Below are 19,481 nucleotides of genomic sequence, written 5' to 3'. Positions count from 1 at the left end.
ACTCCTTCCACCATGGTTATCCTGCGTATTTTGCGTCTCAGGCCTATTTGGAAAGACGGCCCTATGCGCTCGTCACATGAATTCAAAAGAAAACATGAGCATTACAAGAAGGGTGCATCAGCGCCGGTTCCTCACTTGTCTGCAAAGGCACTAGTAGCGTCCGAATCTCCTGAAGCACCACCAAGTAGTGGCTCTGCCAAGGCACTCCCTGAGCATTCAGGCAACACTGGTGGATTCCATTCACCTCTCGAGGGAAGGCGATGTAGATCACGAGTATCAGGCAGCAGCGTTTCTAATGAACATCAACGTTCTAGTACATCATCTTCCCTGATTTCTTGTTCACCGAAAGTAGGACCTGCACTTGGTGTTCCAGTGAGAAGCTCTCCTCGTGATGGGATTATTTCAAGTCACGCTTTGGCTTCTGCCAGCTCTGACAGAAGTATTCTGATGCTAGGCGCTGCAGGAGGAGCGAGGCGGTCTCCCATTGTATCGGTTGGCCGGAAGGTTGGAAACAGGTCTCACCAAACAAGGGATGATCTGGCTACGAAGGCTTTAGATGCGAGCACTTTAAGCGGCATGTTCAGCATGTTAGGAGCCTGCGCAGCATTACCTGGAGCCACAGCCCGTCGTGCAGATTCCCAGAAAAACGGTGATGACGACACTTCCGGAAATACCCGTAGAGCAAGAGAGGCAGATAGCCCAAAGGCAAAGCACAAGCAATCTAAAAAGCTCTCTGCAGCAGTAGCAGCTGCAGTCTCGGTGAAGGACCCAAGCGAATTTAGATCTCTAAGGCGCGGCAGTCAGGGGAGTTCGCATCTCGGGGAACAGTTTGAGACAGGGTCTTTTAGCCCCACCGCTTGTCTCAGCAGGAGCATAGGTTCCGAGTCTAGCGGAAAAGCAGATTCAGCGGCTTTCAGGAGCAAGATCGGATCGCGTGCGTCCATCCGGGCAGATCATACGCCGTCACCTGAAAGAGGAGACCCTTCGCCGCGTCCAGAACATATGAGAGCTCGACGCACAGTTTCCTTGGGAGTAACGGAGCCGCCTGTTAGACACAAGGTTGCAGCTCTTCAAGGAGATAATGGGGCTGATCAACACGGCGAGCCTTCTTCCAACACTCATGAGGAAATCCTAGAGGACTCTGAGGGGACGCTTAGAAAAAGGGAAGATTCAGGAGACTCGCTTAGAGCCGCACGCTTGCCTGAGGAACGCTACACCTGTGAAGCAGAGAGCAAAGCTGCCTTAGAAGCTGAGAATCTAAGGTCGTCGTTCCGCAAGAACGATCAAGGTTCAAAGCGCAAAGTAGACGCTCCTGAAGCATGCCGAAGCAGAGAAAATGTAAATCCCCGTCGTAGCCCACGGAGCCGCAGTAGCAGCGCAGAGCCACCTTTCTCGAAGGCACCGTCTTCCCAAGGAAACACCAGAAGCCACAGGTTGCATAAGCCCAGTGAGACACATGAAACAAGAAAATCAAGTGACGCTGAACAACGCCATGGGCAGGATAGAATTTCTAGGACATCCCAGCATGGATACACTGAAGCTGAAGCCCCACCCCGGGCGATGGGCCAACAAAACCAAGCACTAACAGAGCAGTTATCTCTGCAGGACAGATCTACAAAAGACAGAAGGGTGGAATCGTGCAGAAGCAGGAGTAAAGAAGAACTCAGAACAGATGATCAGCAGAGGCCCACGCAGCATCTTCAGAGTGGAATACAACAGGAATGCGCCAAAACGCAGGATGAACAGACGGCGTCTGCAGCGGCTCTGCTTGCTGCTGCTGCAGGCGTTGTCGATGCCTCTCTTCAGCAGCAACAGCATATGATACAACGCCAGCGGGAACACCACGAAGATCTTCAGCGGGCGCAGCAGCGGCGGATCGACATGCTGCAAGAACAGCTCGAAACTCTTCGAAAGAGCAGAGAAGAGCAACGAGAATCTGGAGAGCAACAGCAAAGGAAACTCATTGAAACGCTGCAAACAAAGCTGGAGGAGTTGCAAAGGCGACAGGAGCAGCGAGAACAGGATCTACAAGAAGCTCAACGCAAGTTGCTCCAACAAGAGTTGGAAGTGCAGTTGAAGCATAAATTGGAAGAACTGAGGTGTTCTTCTGAGAGACAAATTGTAGATACTGCGGGAACGTGTTCTGTACGGAATGATCTTCGAGGCCAACGTTCACATCGACACGAGTCGGAGTTTCAGACACATAGGCTCAGTTGCCAAGAACCAGGCAAATCCTGTGAAACTGTGACAAATGAGGGAAGTCTGCATCTGCCAGCTCAGCAAGACAACGGCTGGAAGCGAGCATCTGATGCCCACCTGCATACATCATCTGGAAATTTCACTGGTTCCATTGCTAGCCGTAGTGACCAGCTACTGCCAAGAGGAAAGTCTGATGACAACACTTTGGCGTGTCACTGTGGCAAAATGGAACATTTTGGAGGTGATGGAGGAATGCATGCTTGCAGTTCAAGCGCGCAGGCTCTGGAACAGCACGCCTTGAGCGCTTCAAGCAGGGGCGTGTGCGTTCCTGATGATCGGTCCAGCGGCTCTGAAGAGACGTCCAGTTGTGCTAGCAGCAGTCTTATGGGCAGCCAGTGCAGCTTGCCGCTTCATGGCTGTGTAATCGAAGATGCGCCCACAACCACCAGCAGCTCATTCATCAGCCATTCTGAGAAGCCAGGAGTGCCCCCTTCCATGCCGTCTCAGCGTGGTTCATACCTGGTTACAGACGGGTCATTCGAAAGGCAAATCAACGCTCTTGCAGGCAATCGTTTCGCACATCAGGGGGCAGTGCTGCAGGGCAGGGAGAGTGTTCTACATAGGCACACGCGTCTGCGACCTCAGCCATCGGAATCAATTTCTGCTTCTCCCCAGAGTATGCAGGCCAGCCCGGGGCCCCCGGATTCTATCTTGTCTTCATGTGTAGTGCAACGCATCAACAGCTCGGCCGGGTCCTTGTGGAGCCCCAAAGCATCCAAAAGTCAAGCAACAGGCATTGGGGACCGTGCAGCTCGTTACGCTGCCAGTAATGCAGTCCCGTCACGTTCAGTTTCAGTGTCCAACTTTAATTGTGGGAGTATGACTCCATCTGCAGGTCGCCAGGAGTTTCTGCTCCAGGGAGAGCGTCGCTACAGCTCTGGCGGTTTGCGCTATCCGTCTGACCAGGAGCAGGTACTTCGGGACAATGGAGCAGGCCTAAATAGGCCACAACTGTCTGCGCACCATCCCGTCTCACGAGCTGAAAGAGCATTTGCACTGCAGCAGACACCAATTGATAGTGCCCGTTTCCTGGGCGGTAGCCGCATGGGCGAGAAGTGCCAAACCCTCTCTGGCATCTCTCGGCATCAGCAAGGTAGTTTATTAGCTCGAGATTCCCACTTGCCTGCCCCGCCGGCATCTGCACGGTCTCTTGCTTCCACGTCGTCTGTCGTATTGCCTGCCCAGAGGTCGTTATTAGCTCATGCAACCAAGCTGCCACCTTACTCGAGAGATCATAGCAAGTGTTCTCTTGCATCATCGGATTTCTTGGGAGTTAGTTCTGCGCGCAGTAGTACAGGCCGTCGACACGGGGATCCCCGGAGCTCGCAGAACTCTGATGCAAAACGGTCTAGACACAGCAAGAGCGGCGAAACCCAGATGCCGTGTTCTTCATGTCGTCCAAGGAGCGAATCGGGGGCCAGAACCACTAGATCTTTAAATACTGGTCACGATTCATCGCTTTATGGCCCTCGGCGAACAGTCAACCCTTTGCTGAGCAGGCAACAGTGTTCAGCGGCATCTGAATACCGTTCACCTAGGCAGCGGGAAAATTTGGCGTTCAGCACAGCTGGAACGGATATCCCCGGATGCGGACATAAGGAATCAGCGACACGGCTAGATGGCAGCGGAGCTGCTGCTGTGTCCTATCGCCGAACGTCAACCAGCGCAACAGCACCAGATGCAGATTTATCACGTTATTCTTCCCGTCATCGCCAGAAAATGCGTCATGGGACCAGCAGGGAAGATAGACCGGATGAAAAGCGGGAGCGCAACGAAGATAAAAAATCTGAGATCTCCACAGGTGGAAATCCACACAGCGCAGCTCCGCTGTCTGTGGGCTGGTCCGGATTCAACGGTAGCTTTATGAGCCAAGTGCAAAAGTGGATCAGCTAGTTAAGAGAACTGTTTTGACTTTTTTGACCGTTGCTCGCGTTTCTTATGCTTCCACGGCCGCAGGCGAGGCTTCAACTGAGGCCCAAGTGGGGCGGTGCTCACAGTTTGTAATTCAATCTGTCGAGTCACTTTAATTGCCGAAGTGCTTTGGTGAGGGCGAGATGCTGAATCCGGCAAACACTGATTGTCAGCAGTGATACTTTGTTTGGTTTATTCAGCGCTACTTGTCTTCGACTACCAGAGTTGGCCCCTTCGTCCACAAAGAAGCGTGCAACCATCCCTTGTGTAGCCGTTACTAGGCATATTTAGCGGATATCAGTGAGAAAATTACTAGAAAATTGTAGCTCTTGTCAACAGATGCTTTCGACAGGTTTGCCTTTCGTAACGCAGCTGAGTAATTGCTGTCCCCTTGACTAAAGTTCAGATTATCCTTGAGACCGCAAGGCAGTGGTGGTGGTGGGGCACTGGGCTGCAAGAAGTAAGTTGATCTATTGTTTGGTACGAACATTATTCACTGGCCGCAACCTCAGTCAGGCTTGTTCAATCAGAAAACAACTTAAAAGAACATTCTGAGCATGTGAGCATTACTTAAAAGACAAAAATAAATTTAGACACTATAATTCCTAGAAGCTGGACTTACACCAAGCGGAAATCCAGGCAAAAAATATGCCTTAATCGCAAGTACCCACTGTTTTAATCAACTGAATGCCTCGGTGGTTTGCGCAAGGGGCAGCGTTCGAAGTGTTCTAGGAAGTGACGCCACAGAATCCAGGTGAATAGTGGCATTCTGCTGTTTCGCGCTTCTAACAATGTTTTGCTCTCGTTTGTCTTGCAGCGTGTACTTTGGCAAGAAATCCGCAAGCTCTGCATTTTCGCACAATAGTCGTTCCCTCTCTTGTTGAATTACTGCCTGCTTTTTGGCCTCTAATTCAAGATATTTGCGATATTCTCCTTTATCCCTTTCCCGTTCTTCTGCAAGCCGGTGACGACGCTCCTGGATAATTGCCTCTACCTGAATATCACGACAGTATTCAGAAAGTCTCAACGTGTCTCTGACGAGCGACAGCTTGCTGACAGCAGCCAAAGAGGCATCCAAGGGAACCTATATTGCTATCACCTGTCTGTTGTGCTCCAAGATAGCAAGCTTGCGTCTTTGCTGGGTCATCTGCTCAATTCTGGCTTCCCTGGCGAACTTCGCCTGCAGTTCTCGCCTGAACTGTCCCTCTTCAGCCAACAGTGCTTGTCTTCTCCGTTCTTTCTCCTCCATTTGCTCCTTGAATGCTGCAGCGAGCGCAGCTCTTTCCTCTAGTCTGAAGTGACAGAGAACAAATGCAGTGCTCTTTCCAGTCGCTACACAGTTATTCATGGCTGTTCACCAAAAAATTCGTTATTCAAGAAATTCGCAGACTGCGGCGGATACGACGGCTCCCAGCTGGAACTGTTTTTTTCCTACCTTTTCTGTTTTTGAGCCTCTTCTTTTCGTCTTTCTTGTTCTTCATGCTCGTATTCATAAAGCTCGGCCATTAGCTGTGCATGATCCGTTTCCTCCTTCTGCCTTTGTAGTTGTTGTTGCAACAGCTCGTTTAGCACTCTTGCCTTTTCCTTCCTGATCAACTCTTTCTCCCGCGCTGCGTCTTCTGCGCGTTTACGCTGCATTTCGAGGTATGCCTAGACGTACGAAAAGTAAGAAGCACCGGACATTCTGCTGTTCAACCTCTGAATGGCAACCAGGTTGACTCCTGCTTAACCGCAGCTGCGTCACTAGTTTCGATCTGAAGCGTGAAAGCTTGCTACCTTAATTTCATTTTCTTCTTTAATCCTTTCTTCAAGCAACTGCTGTTTTTGCCGTTGCCTTTCTTTCATCGCTTCCTCGATCATATGTGCATGGAGGCGACGCCGTTCAATGTACTGCCGCTTTTCACTTTCCATTTCTTCAAGCAGCCTTGCAACGACTGCGCCGACCTGGAGGTAGTAAAAAAGAGCGATTACGGAGCAAAATTTTATGAGCAACTTCCCATTCCCGTGTCAATGACCAATGCATCAAATCAAGATGGACGGAACGGGGACTACTCAGCTTCGCATCAAGCCGACCTGTTCCTTTTCGCGGGTGTATTTCTCCACAGTTTCTTCTTGTTTGGCGCGCTGCCTGGCTTCCATCTGTGCTACTAGATCTAGTCCTACTCTCTTCATTTGCATGCTGCGTTCAAGCTCCAGCCGCCGGGCATTTTCACACTCTGCCAGTCTTTGCTCTTCCATAGCTAAATCAAGCCGTGCGTCCGCTAGCGCAGCATCAACTCTGCAACATAAACCTAAAGTAGCGTCTGAAGAATGGAGATGACACTCTCAAGCACATAAAAACAGCCGGGGTTAGTGTGAACTGTGGAATGCACTATCACAATGCCAATGAGTTCTAGGCCTAAATAAGGATGACAAGCAGCCACTGTTGATGGATCGCAGTTCTGAGAATTTTTTTTATTGTGCGCGAGTTCCAATGACGCAGGAATAATCAAGCGAAGAGACCCGAAAACAACATATTGGAAAACTGCTTCATCAAAAATCTTTCCAGAAAGCGTAGTCAAAGTCAGCTTCCGCAAAGGCTTTTCCATTTGTTCATCAGTCGATAAAGTTTTGCCAAGATGTGTTGCTGCATGAGCTCAGTAGCCAATTCACAGCCACGTGGTTGGAATAACTTGCGCTGCAGACCTATCTGTGCCAAAGTCAGAATGAGCAGTGGGAGCCCTCTGTACAGGAAGTTCGTGTTTCAGAACAGACTGGCTTCTTATGATACGCTTAGCGAGCTTACTCCCTAAATTGTCGCTCGAGGAGTTGAGCAGCTCTTTCACGATTCACCCGAGCTGTAGTTAGCTGCTCCTTGAGCTTGCGTATCTCCTCACTCTCTAAGCATATTTTCTGCCTCTCAAGGTCGATTGCTTCCTTTTGTTGAAGCTGCCGTTCTAGTGTATCAGTAATTCTTTGCTGTAGCTCTTCTCCTTTCAATTTTTGCTGCTTTTGCTGCTCCTCAACTGTGATCTCTAGCTCAGTTGCGAATCCCTTGAGTTCAGCCGTCTCTAAGTTTTGACGCCTTAGGGCTTCTACCCTTGCGTCGCAACGGGACTGGTTGAGTGCTTGTATCCGCGCGGCCTCGAGCTCTGCAAGGACCTTGTCACGCTGCTCCTGCACGCGACTTCGTTCTATGAGTCGCTCTATTGCGGGACGATTTGAAGGCTTCCCCATTGTGAAACAAGCCTGAAAACATCCGATCCTTAATGCTTCCTACTTATAATTACGGAAACGCTACCTGCTCACGAGTTTTGATAAACCGCACGGCAACCTTCCTTTGCCTAGCTGAAAAACAGGCCAGCCAAACCTTGTGTTGCAAGTATGCGAGACAAGAGCCGGTGTTCCTTGCTGCTAAATGGTGAAAAATAAACTAAGATGCAGACTGCTTGACTCGTCTAAAGCGGAAAATTTCAGAAGCAGCGGTTTGGTACAAGGCTCTCGGTGACAGCATTTAGCAGCAGATGCTTCAAGCACTAGCCTATCACGAACATCACATGACAGTTTCAGCAGAAAAATGTTCTATTGTATCTAGTTAGAAGCCCTAGCTTATCATGAGGCACTATTCTGGGCAATTACTCGCTCACACTTAATGGCTTCATTGCAAGGCAAAGATGCTCGCTGCCGTAGATGCACGTAAGCGGCCCCATGCTTACGAAATGTTCAAGCCGCTTTCCGCACAAAATCATACAAGTGATGCGCTTTATGTAATAGGAAAACCATTAAGAAGTTTTAACCTCGACAAGTTGTTTTCTACCCCAAATCTGGCACGTGCAGCTTCCCGCAGTGGCCCCCGAAACGGAGGTCACTTGGTACCGTTACTGTGGGGACAAGCCATTGCACGATTCCCGCCCTGGTTTGAAGCCCAACGTGCCAGATGCGTACATCTCATGGAAACACTTATAATATTAAGTTTCACACCTGCCCGGAGTTCAGCTGGTTTTTCCGGCCCCGCTTTGCCAGTCAAACGATGCCATCCGCCCAACTCTTTGTGCAAACTCGAGCCTTTTCCACCTCTAAATTCGCTCCGCGTCAATTTTGAGTACAGTAATCAATACGCTACCCGCGAAAATGGAGAGATCGCCTGAAATAGCAGGCATCATAGAAGCCCTGCATTGTGGCATGGTTTACACAGCGGAGCAGAGGCATAGTGGTGAGCTCCACCATCGATGGCTATTGTGGCATGCTATTTGAGTGTAGCTCAATTGTGCCGTAATCGTATAATACACCACAGCGAATGACGCTATGCGCTATGCACTCAAGCAGTCACCCAGCCCTGCCCACACGCCGACCATGCAAGACATAACAATCGCTGCAGGTGTTGAGACGCCGCAGGGGAACCTATGGAGATGCTAAGTGACTATTTTGAAAGTACAACTCAATCAGTTCACATCAGACTGCCGTACCAACTATCCCGTCCCATGCGGGCAAGTTCATCTTTCGGTCACTCACGGGTGCATACACAGCTAATTTGCCAAGGTACTTGAATAACACTAGTCCCAAATAGCCGCGCTCACGGTATGTTATGCCCTTAATACCGTTTCGTTTCTAAAATGGGGAAGTCGTAAGTTCATTAGCAACAAAAGCCGTATGACAGTCTTTTACGCTGACGACGAGGAAGACTGGACCGCTCCACACAATTGCATAATTGGCTTTGTCATGCGGGAGAAAATAGACTCCAGCAACACATGAATAGCTCTTTCTTCAGGATGTTGAGCAGGTACCTCAGCTCCTTCCACTGAGCTTGGGGGATCGAAAGGACGAACCGGGCCGGTGGGAGGGGCCGACTTGTGTATTGTTGACCGAACGAAGTCAACCAACTCAAGTCCTACATCTTCTTCCCTTGCGAGCGTCAGTGCGTCGTCGAAGTAAAATGACGCTGCTGCATCCGTAGGCTCCTGCCCTTCCCCTTTGGCATGGCCACAGGTTGGGGGCGGGCGTCGTTGGCAATGAGAATGACGACTATGGCTGTTGCTCCAAGGACGGCAACCTTCGCAGCAGCAGCAACACGTCAACGGCCGCGCGCGTAGCAGCAGCAACATAAGCAGGATCATTGCCGCGAGGCAGCTACAGAGAGAGCACCGTAGAGTTGGAAGAGGCTGCAGTGAAACCACGCAACCGCACATGGCAAGCTCGGGGCTGCAATCGATAAAAGAGTGCACTTGCTGGGGTCATGTATCTCGCGCCTGTGTACATCCTTACTGATAAAACGAGTGAAGGGAGGTTTATGCTCCTCTAGAAGGAGAGGACGCTCGCTATAGGGATAAAGTGTACCTGAAGCGGCTGCAGAGTTTCGCACAGCTCCGTGATGAGTGGAATGAAACTGTCTGCAGAAGGCGGCAAGCTCCTTAATATTGCTTTTAGCAGTTGCTGCTGCCTTCTCTTCCATAAATCTGTCGGCTCAATGTCATCTCCAGATTCTCCATCTACGCATGCGACATTATCTGACTCGTCCGCTTCACTGGCCTTCCTCAAATGAAAGCTTCTCGACTCATCCTCCTCCGCAACCATCTCTCGCTTAGGTGACTCGCCGCTCTCAGAACATCGAAAGCTGGTCTCACCCGACGCTGGAGTGGCTCCCTCGCACAAGCAAGTGCAGTACCGTCGGTGGTAACCAGCAAGGAATTTGGCAGACGCGTCCGTGCAACAAGAAGACAAAAGATCAAATGCAATGACCACATCCGAGAGCCGCATGTAGCCTACCTGAGCCTCAGTAGTGGAACTGGTAGGTGGCGGGGATGGGTCAACAGGTTCGGTAGAAGGCTTGAGAATGCTCCTTAGCTCTACAGTACCGTTTCGCAGCTGGCTTCCTGCAGCATGTGTACTACCTGTTACTGCCTGACGGTCAAAGCGATTATAGAACCCCGGTCCATCATCGTCGTCATGCAAGTTGAAGAAATGTTTGAAAACAGACGCTCCCGAGTCCCCATCTCCATCCCCGTCTGCACCGTCTTCCTCATCATCATCTGCAAAACGAACGCGGGATCCACGCGACTTGACTGGTGGTTCTGTTTGAGAGTTTAGCCCTGCAGCGTGGGGTAGGCTTGGCTCTCCACGTTCTTCTTGCTGTTTTTCTTCTGCTGGATTCCCCTCAGTTTTATTCGGGCATTGAAGAAACTTTCGGATTGGAGATGATGACGCAGCCTTCTCAGGAGCGGCTGGCGACTCCGCTTTCGCGGTCACCGCTTCGCACGCCACCTGGGGCTGCTGGAGTGCTGTGGTGTTGGCTGTTGGAGCAACCGTCCTGGCGGGTTCGCCAGTGCCTGAAGCGGAGTTGTAGTCCAGCAAGAGGATACTACTGCTGCCGACGGCCCCGCCTCGTTTGTCAGTTAAGGGAACCGCAGCCTGCCGAGCCAGGCTACTCCTCCCCTCTACTAAGCAAACGCTTTGGCCGTCTTGATTTTTAGTGCCTCTGGTTGGCGCCTCGTCTGCACTGCTATCGTCCTCAACAGTTACAGGCACTTTAGTACCATCAGCCTCTTCTCTGTCGTCGAGCTTAGTGAGCTCCGCGCTAGACGACTCAGTAGAGAAGGAAACACACGGCACCCGCTTCTCCACTATGGGTTCCATTAGTCTCTCTGCCGTATCATTCAGTAACTCGTTCATTTCCAAAGCCGGCCTCACTCCCCTCCTTTCTGATATTTCTAAAACTGAAGCAGAGTCAGGAGACCCGGATTCTCCTGGTTGCTTCTCTTGCACTCGTGAGGAAGCTTCTGTCTTAGGGACTCCCTCTGGAAAGCCGTGTGGATGGGGACGGTACGCTGCCTTTCGCTGCAAAGCGTCACCAATCCACTCCTTGATTCCCGGGCGGGTGTACATTGGCTCTTCGTCCAGGAGGCGCAGCAGCTGCTGCTGGCGGTTACAACAGCGGCTGCAACAGAATTGAACAAGCTCCTCCTCTGAGAGCGCCTTGCTACCCCCGAAATCTAGAGTCCATCGCCACAGCGCTGTGCGCCGCCTGGTAAAAAAACACACATGCGCAAATGGAAGTGCAATCTCGAATCATATGAGCTCTGGCTGTAACGATAACATACGAAGGCAAATACGGAAAAATGTTAATAAAAAGGCGCCTTAAGGAACGCGGCTCACTTCTCCGGAGTCCGGATGTTTTTTCTGCCGCAGAAGATGAAGCCACAACACTGCGACTCTTGCCTCTCAACGGCAAGGTCCCTGAGCTCCGACGGTTTCAGGAAAACAAGAAGGGAAGCGACAATGTAGGCAAAGTGCTCCATGCATTGCTGGCACGACACCCATGCGGTGACGGGCCTGCTTTCGTCTTCTACTGCCCTCTTTGGCCGAATAGCAGCAGCCGAACCCTCATTGCCTACAACAGAATCCATTGTACTCGTTCGTGAGGTGCCGTGATTGTTCACGCTCCCAGGTGCCACAGGCACAACAACTGCACTAGGGGCCTCTGAGGGCCCGTGGGGCACTCCAAAGGAACAGCATTCCGGACAGAGGGGTTCATGACTCATCCATCCAGGAGTATGCGTCTCGTGTTTCGATCGTCGCTGCCACAGCACGCGATCCAGGGTGGCTAACTTGCCGCTTAGAATAGGGTCTTGCTGTAATAGCTTAGAAAGCAAGGGACAGGTGAGGTACTGCCGAATGAGGTCGGGAAGGTCTCCAACCACTCCTGGGTTTAAGCATGAGGGGTTTTCTCCATGAGAAGTAGCGGCCCCTGTTTGGGGGTTTGACTGAAAATTGTCACTGCATGCGGCTCCGCTTGAATGGGAAAAACCGCCAACACGCAGATCTAGCAGCTCGCTCTGGATCCAGAAACGCGCGGAAGTGCACCGAGCACGATATTCCAAAAGAGCCTCTGCAGACAACATTAAGGTAATGATTAAGTGATACGAAGAATGGCTCCAAAGTAGCTAACGCCGAACACAAGCAAAAAACATGCAATGTGACCTAGGTTTCGCATTTAGCTTCGAATTTATATTTTCAGAATGTTACGATGCGATAAGCCTCCCAACCTGGTCGTTCCCAACACAAAATAATTTTATTGCTTCCCTGTGAAAACCCGTCTAATGGTTAAGGTGTGTGCTTGCTCGGAGGGTCTACTACATTGCGTAAGCTGTGTTAACAACAAACTGTTCCTGCTTGGTTGCTCTGTTTTCCGGCGCATGGGAAACGCTGTGTGCACACAAGGAGGAGGAATGACGTGTACCCTTACTTGCACGTTCATCTGCTATGTTGTGAACGTGTTGTGAATCCTTTTGCTGGGCCCGTTGCTCCCGTAAGCGACGCTTCATCCATGACCCACGATCTGCGGAAGCCTCCGTATGGGGCTCCCCGCTTTCCTCCATCCGGCGGCAGGACAATTCCTTGATGCCCCTTAAGTTGCAACAGGCTCCTCCCGACCCTAAACTGTTGATGAGATGATGTTATCTACGTGCCTCTGCGGGGCGAGAAGGACATCGAAGGCTGACCTTGAGCCGTTCGTAAGTTGTGCTACGCAAGCCACGTTTTTGTCCTTAATCTGCCGTTGAGAAAACGTGAAACAGTTGATGGTAGATGCATATCCATGCTTATGGGGATATCTGAGGCAAATTTTTGGCAGAGGAGACTTGGCAGCGGACCAAGCGGTGCTCAGCTTCTACACCCACAGGCAGAGCAGGCTTAAGCAAATTTTGGGGACGAAGGGGTTACCTTCGGGCTTCAAAGCCCCAAACACGCTATAAAACCCGCGAGCGTATTACTTCTGCCGCACAGAGCAAAGGAAAGGCTCCTGCATTCACAGACTGTGCATCTGCAGTACACCGTCACGGCCGGCGTTGTTGCCAGCGTCGGCCTTCCCCGTCCTGTCCCTCCAGTAAAATGAAGAAACCTGTACAACTTACGGTAATGGCGTCTTAAAGTACTGGAGAAAGATAAAATACAGCTATGGACAGTCCAGATTCGGTCACTGGAACTCTGACAGAGGCCTCGTGCCCCACGCCAACAGCGCACAAATCGCGGTAAAACGATAAGCCCGTGAAGCGAAATAGCGGGAAAATCCTAATTCCTTTTTAACCAAATCTTGTGGTTGGTCTTCATGCGAATGTTTGTTACAGGATGGGGCCTGTTGTGGCTGTTCGCCCTTTAGGGCTGTGCGGCAGCCCTATACAGGCAAGGAATCTTGGGGTCTTCGAGGGACGCACCATATTTAACTAATCTTCTGAGCACCTCAAGTGATAACGCTAGCTGGTACCTTTCTTCTTCATACCTGTTCTTGCGCTTCTTGACTGCTGTCCCCGCCAAAATGGTAGGTTCCGTTGCGCTTTCTGAAGGCGCCGAAAATAACGGGGCCGTTCCCCTTAGTGTGAAACGGGTCGATTCAGGCCGCAGTAGAAACTCTGTTTGCGCCCTTATGTAGCATTTCTCGCGCCGCGGCTTCTTCTTTTCAAGTGTCAGCAAGAGCTGGCTTCGCACACTGACCGAGACTTGCCCCACAAGATCACGACCGTGAACGTGATAGTTCTCCCAAATGCCAGAAACCTTTTTCTGGTCTACATTAAGGGACACAATACGCATTTTTTGTGTGTCCTACAAGCGGACGTAACAGCCCCTCGCAGACGGCTCACACTGTGGGTAGCGTCGCAGTACGCGCACACCCCCGCTCTGCAGTCAAGAACGATGAAGCTTTCTTCACCATGCGCCGCTGCTGTGTGTGGTTGTGACTTGCTTTTCAGTCAGGACTAGCAGCACGGCTTATGCCCCTCTTCGGACGCTGTGTTGTGCAGAAGGTGCAGCCAGCGACGGTCAGCAAGGGCGGCATCTATATTCCGGCAAGTGCGTCCCCAAAATCTGGCTGCCACATGGCGAAAGTCGTTGCGGTCTCTCCCCCCAAGGGCACAGGAAATTCTGCAGTGAGTGAAGACTGGGCGAAGCTGCAGGTTGGGCAGACGGTGATGGTGCCCGAGTTCGGCGGTATGAAGGTTGAAGTCGATGACGAAGAGTTGTTTGTCTTTAGAGGAGAAGACATCCTTGCGGTTGTGAAGGATCAGTGAACTCTTTAGGTAGTGCTGACTACATAGCAGCCGTGTGGAGTTACGTAACGAAGGAATGCCAGGGCTTGTCACGCAACTAGATTGTTGGCGTTTTGGGGAACCAGTGGAAGCAGAACACCGACGCAATAAAACTAGATGGGGGTGATGCCGCGTACTTGTCAGTTTGTAAAAATAAGGTACCACACCTCTCGCAGCATCCCCGAAGTGTGCTTCCTAATTATGTTGGTGAGGGAGCTGTCGCTGGTAAGGTCTTTAAATGTTGTTCGCAGTTCGAGGCCACTCGACTGCGGGACCCAACGGCCGATTATAAGCTTAACACACTTTGAGCTGTGCACCGATGCTAGTTTCTACGTAGAACTTTGAAAGAGATTGCCACTAGTCGGGACAGCCATGTGGACTGTTCCCCAGTCTAGTACTCAGTCTGGCATTTTGACAGTGCCACCAGTTCACACAGCTAGCCCGACTCAGGCCTGAAGAGACTTCAGCTTTGCAGCTAAGTCGTCTAAAGATGCTGCGCAAATAGGTGGCCTATCCTTCATGGCCTCGGGACCTGTTCCTCGCGTTTGATGTTTATCCTCCCCATCTCCATCGTCCACCAGGCATATGCCAAAAGGATTGTCCTTATGGAGAGGCCCATCTGCTTTCCCTTCCTCCTGTGCTCTACGGATGTAGTCTTCCAAAGTGAGGCCCCGTTCTTGCACTTCTTTCTGCGTCGTAAACATAAAAGCGTCTCCAATACCACCCCATGATGCTGGGGTTTGGCCAAAATATCCTTATTATTTTACTGTAGAGGACATAACAAGTCAAGTTACTTGAGTCGAAATGAAGAAAAACATTCGCCACTAGTTATGTTCTCCCCTAACTCTGCACGAACCTGTCTGGAGCAGCACCATGAATCCGCACACTGGTCGTTCGGCCGCAGGCGCAAGGGGGTGAAGTAATCTTCCAGCGACTCCCAACCAAGAAAAGTGGACGGTCGACCGAAACCAAGTAGAAACTTAAGGACATTCTGCACTAGAATGCCTGTATTCGCAGCGAAAGCATACACCGTCGAGCATGAATCTTCTACACTACACAGAGACCAAATTGTACGTAACATAACACAGCATTTACATTTAGCGCCTGTGCCTTACAAGCATGTAGGCGAGCGGGATCAATACTGCTTCCCCGCCCACTTCTGGACTTACCGGCTGTTACACCCATGGTAGTTGGGAGCGATGCAGCACAGACGCCTTCACGCTTGATTGCATTCTCATCCTCCTTTGTGGCAACAACGTATGGCGGCGCGCACTGCGCATAAAAGGCTCTAAACCACGTTCTTGTCAGCATTTCATTGCAGATAAGTCCAACAGATTGTAACACAGCAAGGTATACCAGATGTCACTGAAAACACAATGCCTACCGACCTGGAAACACGCGAGAATTCCAGGAATGCACAGCTGCACTTGCCCGCTGGTGGCGTTCTCGCTGACCCCACTGTTAAACCACGGCACTCCTGAACGCCAAGCGAGGGAGCACACAATGATTGGCGCACGCAGGGGCTAGCAACGGCACAAAGAGTTCACGCAAGAACTTTGCTAAAACGTCTGTGGACATCTCTCAATAATTCGCTACTTTTTACACACAACGCACACATTTGATCAGAAAGTGAAGACAGTTTTAATGAAGTATTCGAAAGCTTATGGGTTGTTGTCTGTTGTTTTGAGGCTTTCCTACCACTCCCATCAACAGGTGTCAGGCAGGAGCGCATCACGTCATATCTAGTTCTGCATCTGCTGCACTTACAACGAAACACATGAACACAAAGTAAATTCACGGGAGTAAATTCAACACGCTTCGTCTGACGCACCAGCCTCGTTGCATGCTTGGCTAATGGTGATCCGGGCTGCATAGTTGTCAACACAACTTAGAACAAGGTCAACTGGATATTTCCCCAAGCAATTTAGTCGGCGGCTTTGGAGATGTGTCTGCCCTGCTTCCTGGTCGCGTTCTACCATTGAATCCTTGCCATTCATAATGCGGGACAAGAAAAGATCGAAGTCTTCGCAAATGTTTGCATTGTGAGTCTCCAATTCCACGTCAGGATTAATGAAGGAAAGAGTCCGTCGGGCAGCCTTGAGGCGCGCGATACAATACACAAATCAGTCTCATGTCGATAATCTATGCAGCCTACAGCTCCTACAAGGAATGGGCAGTTCCACAGACGCTCTGACTAAAAGTGCCTGCTTTGGGCGTTTACCTCTACTTTGGTCATTCCCACGTCCTTCGGCGTGAAGAAGAGGCGATTCATGTTTGACAGCTCGACCGAGTCGAAGTCCAAAAGGATGATCTTACCGATCCCGCAACGAACAAGCATTTCAGCCGCTACAGAGCCCACTCCTCCTACACCCACCAGCAGCACAGCCTTCTTAGTAATTGCTTGGTAGTCGCGCACCACGCCCATCCTGGAGAAATGGAGCACAGACACGTAGCAAAAGGACAATACAGCCGCAGACATGTAGCAAAAAGACAATACAGCCACAGTTAAGGGAGGAGATTTCTGATACCGGGTCACTACTTCTGCAAGAAATAGCAAAACTCCCTTCAAAGCCCTCCCATAATGCACAATGCAGCTTAGACTTTACCTTTGCAACGCCATTAAGCGAGAATACGGGTTGTCCGCCCGAACTTCGGCACTCATTGATAGGACTTTCGGCCGTAGGCCTCCTTCTGTCTGGGATTCAGCGTCTTTGCGCATCTTCAAGTTAATCAACACAGCTGGGCGTGCTTGCAGATGGATGTATTCCTTGTCTATCCCAAGAAGTCTGCGCTTTTCCTGCTATCCACCATACCTTGAGAACCTCTCGGATACTTCACAATGCTAGAATCAAAAAACTAAACCTCTGCTTTGTCCGTGGGCGTTAGTGTAAAATTTGTGCTACAGCGCGAATGTAGCCCGCAGAGGTCAGTTGCACTTCTGGCCCAGATTGGTAAAAACGTATAAAACGAGTTCGCGTGGGGTTGGTCTACTGAGGTAAGGACCAAGATAAGAAGAAAAATTAGTACAATGGCTTTCCTGGGTCTAACTAAAAATTGGAATAGGGAGGTGAAAGGTTCACGTTCCGAGTGGATGTAGAGGGAAATGTGCACAGGCGTCCAAGGCCGGGGCGTACTACGTTTTTCTCTGCCGCGCTTTTCCAATATACGGGCGATGCATATTCCACTTGAAGTAACGAGTATGAAAATATGTGGGGGCAAGAGTTGGCCGTGGGCGTTCCAGTGGTGCAGTCAACTTCCCTGTACTGGCCACTGTAGGATGCTTATGCTCTTTTTGAAGAGTCCAACAACGTTGCCAGAACCCCTGACTGCGCATAGTTAAGCGGATATAATGCCGATATAAGGCTGTATGCTTCAAAAATTTCGCAAGGCATGGGAGACAGTTCATGGGGCTGACGTTGGCTGCCTGCACAGTTCAGGAGTATCCTGTAAGTTACACTATTGTTTCGTTACATTGAAATCCGCCAACTCTCTATTTTACGTTTTGGCGACAGTTCATTCGCAACGTTAGGATGCAGTCAGGTCCTATCACTAACGCTGCAGTGTGATAGAATCATCTAGTAAGTGATCGTGTAGATATTTGGCAGCTAATGTAGTGGGCAATTGCCAGATTGTGATGATCCCTTCGTTCCTACCAAGTGCTCTTGCCGGTGTAAAGAAATTTGTATATCCAGTGACCATAGCAAACATGCAAGATACCCTTCTCTGCTTGCCTGCAGGACTACACCGTAGTTCAGCGTGACAAACCTGGGTTGCTGCCACCTCCAACACAGTTCAACTAGTTCGGTTCACCCCCCTTTCTGAGCTGTCCGTACTTTGCACACACACCCAAACACAGGCGCCCATCACAGCGTGCACACGAACAGCTGGAGCCAGCCGTCTGCAGCGTTTCCTGGCATTCCTAAGATGGGTTCCTCCCGCTCTTCAAGATGTCCGTCCTTTGCACGCATAGACAAGCTCAGGAGTCCACCACGGTTTCGCCAGAGATAACTGACGATACCCAGGACCAGAGTATCTTGACCTTTCTGGGCCTGGTGGGCTGCGGCCCATCTGTCTTCGACGAACTTTAGCACCATATTGCTGTGTACGCCTTCTTCATTACCTAGTCAGCTAACTTTGTGGCTGTTAAGCAGCAATTTCTGTAGCTCGCTACACCCGTATATGAAAAGTATGTTACGTGCGGCTGTGAAAGGTGTCCCAGGGAACAAGGACAAGACTTCCTGGATACTATTGATTTCAAGACAGTTGAATTATGCAGGAACCACGCTATGTGAATGACTCCGGCAACGAAAAATTAATGGAAATTAAATAGTGAGGAAAGCAGCGAATTTTTCGCGGAGGCAGTCTCTATTCAGTAGGCAAATTCAAAAATATCAAGTAGAAGTGGAGTAATTTGAGGAGGGCACAAGCTTTCCTGGTTTTAGTCCATAGATGTGGAGGAGCTGACAGAGAGAGACGAAGTACGCCAGATCACAGATATGATGTGCCTCCTTGCGAACTGCATCCAGGAGGATACAGCTTTCCTTCTCGCATTTGATAAGCACAAAACGCGGTACCGACTTTGAGTAGAATTTCATCGTGGCAGATGCTATCACGGTGCCTGTCCACGAACTTCCTACAGTTCATGAAGACCACATAGGAATCCTTACAGTTCTTCGCACCACTTCTGAGGAAGAAACTGGCCATACAAATTGAAACGTATTCGCGGAGAAAATATACAGTACATAGTGCGTGTGAAAAGACGTAGTTCTGAGGGTGGGTAGGCCTTGAAAGGAGCAGAGGGTGCCGCTGGCGGAGCTCCGACAGCCTAGACGCATTTGTGTACATTGATGAGTCAGGAGTTCTGGAAGGATTTCGGTCTTACTTCGGTCCCCCTTATGCATCCTTTATGTATCTTGGCCCGCCCTACTTGGGCTATTTCGACAGTTTATTAGCTGTGTGAGGTACAATAGAGTGTTGGTAGCCGGCACTAGTGAGCTGCGTAGGCACCAAGTTGGGCATGGTGGACTACGAGCAAAAAGGCTTCTGTGATATTTTACATTCCCTGCATAGCTGACAAGTACAGGAAGCGATTCGCGCTAAGGGGCCTTAAGGGTCTGAGAGAATGATAACTCACTAGGTGACGTATTCAGCCCTAAATCGGGATTACACTCATAAATTGCTCACCGGATAAGTTTGCACCGGCGATCAATGAGCGGAAGCTTCACGAATTTCCAAACATCAACAAGAAGGAAAAACGAA

General features: G+C 50.4%; 5 protein-coding genes across 5 annotated transcripts; 2 read left to right on the top strand and 3 right to left on the bottom strand.

The window, feature by feature from the left end:
* Nucleotides 1-12: 12 nt before the first annotated feature.
* ETH_00029570 (uncharacterized protein) lies at nucleotides 13-4,152 on the top strand (the record flags this gene model as incomplete). The annotated part of the gene is made up of 1 exon (XM_013374342.1): nucleotides 13-4,152. One exon carries the CDS (start codon nucleotides 13-15, stop codon nucleotides 4,150-4,152), a length of 4,140 nt encoding a protein of 1,379 aa, XP_013229796.1.
* Nucleotides 4,153-4,849: 697 nt separating this feature from the next.
* ETH_00029565 (meiosis-specific nuclear structural protein 1, putative) lies at nucleotides 4,850-7,386 on the bottom strand (the record flags this gene model as incomplete). Its single annotated transcript, XM_013374341.1, has 6 exons — nucleotides 4,850-5,164; nucleotides 5,270-5,462; nucleotides 5,606-5,820; nucleotides 5,947-6,114; nucleotides 6,244-6,448; nucleotides 6,956-7,386. The coding sequence occupies 6 exons, from the start codon at nucleotides 7,384-7,386 to the stop codon at nucleotides 4,850-4,852; spliced, it is 1,527 nt and encodes a 508-aa protein (XP_013229795.1).
* Nucleotides 7,387-9,061: 1,675 nt separating this feature from the next.
* ETH_00029560 (uncharacterized protein) lies at nucleotides 9,062-12,521 on the bottom strand (the record flags this gene model as incomplete). The annotated part of the gene is made up of 4 exons (XM_013374340.1): nucleotides 9,062-9,199; nucleotides 9,484-11,167; nucleotides 11,299-12,031; nucleotides 12,389-12,521. The coding sequence occupies 4 exons, from the start codon at nucleotides 12,519-12,521 to the stop codon at nucleotides 9,062-9,064; spliced, it is 2,688 nt and encodes an 895-aa protein (XP_013229794.1).
* A 935-nt stretch (nucleotides 12,522-13,456) lies between these two features.
* On the top strand, nucleotides 13,457-14,204 carry ETH_00029555 (chaperonin CPN10, mitochondrial, putative; the record flags this gene model as incomplete). Its single annotated transcript, XM_013374339.1, has 2 exons — nucleotides 13,457-13,459; nucleotides 13,887-14,204. 2 exons carry the CDS (start codon nucleotides 13,457-13,459, stop codon nucleotides 14,202-14,204), a joined length of 321 nt encoding a protein of 106 aa, XP_013229793.1.
* Nucleotides 14,205-14,668: 464 nt separating this feature from the next.
* ETH_00029550 (thiF family domain-containing protein, putative) lies at nucleotides 14,669-16,941 on the bottom strand (the record flags this gene model as incomplete). Its single annotated transcript, XM_013374338.1, has 7 exons — nucleotides 14,669-14,911; nucleotides 15,079-15,227; nucleotides 15,392-15,494; nucleotides 15,611-15,699; nucleotides 16,054-16,318; nucleotides 16,444-16,648; nucleotides 16,829-16,941. 7 exons carry the CDS (start codon nucleotides 16,939-16,941, stop codon nucleotides 14,669-14,671), a joined length of 1,167 nt encoding a protein of 388 aa, XP_013229792.1.
* Nucleotides 16,942-19,481: the final 2,540 nt, after the last annotated feature.

Source organism: Eimeria tenella, genomic scaffold, assembly GCF_000499545.2.
Source record: "Eimeria tenella Houghton genomic scaffold, Eth_scaff2, whole genome shotgun sequence".
Taxonomy (NCBI): Eukaryota; Apicomplexa; class Conoidasida; order Eucoccidiorida; family Eimeriidae; genus Eimeria; species Eimeria tenella.
Note: the sequence above shows the minus strand (reverse complement) of the source record. Positions and strands in the feature narration are given on the sequence as shown.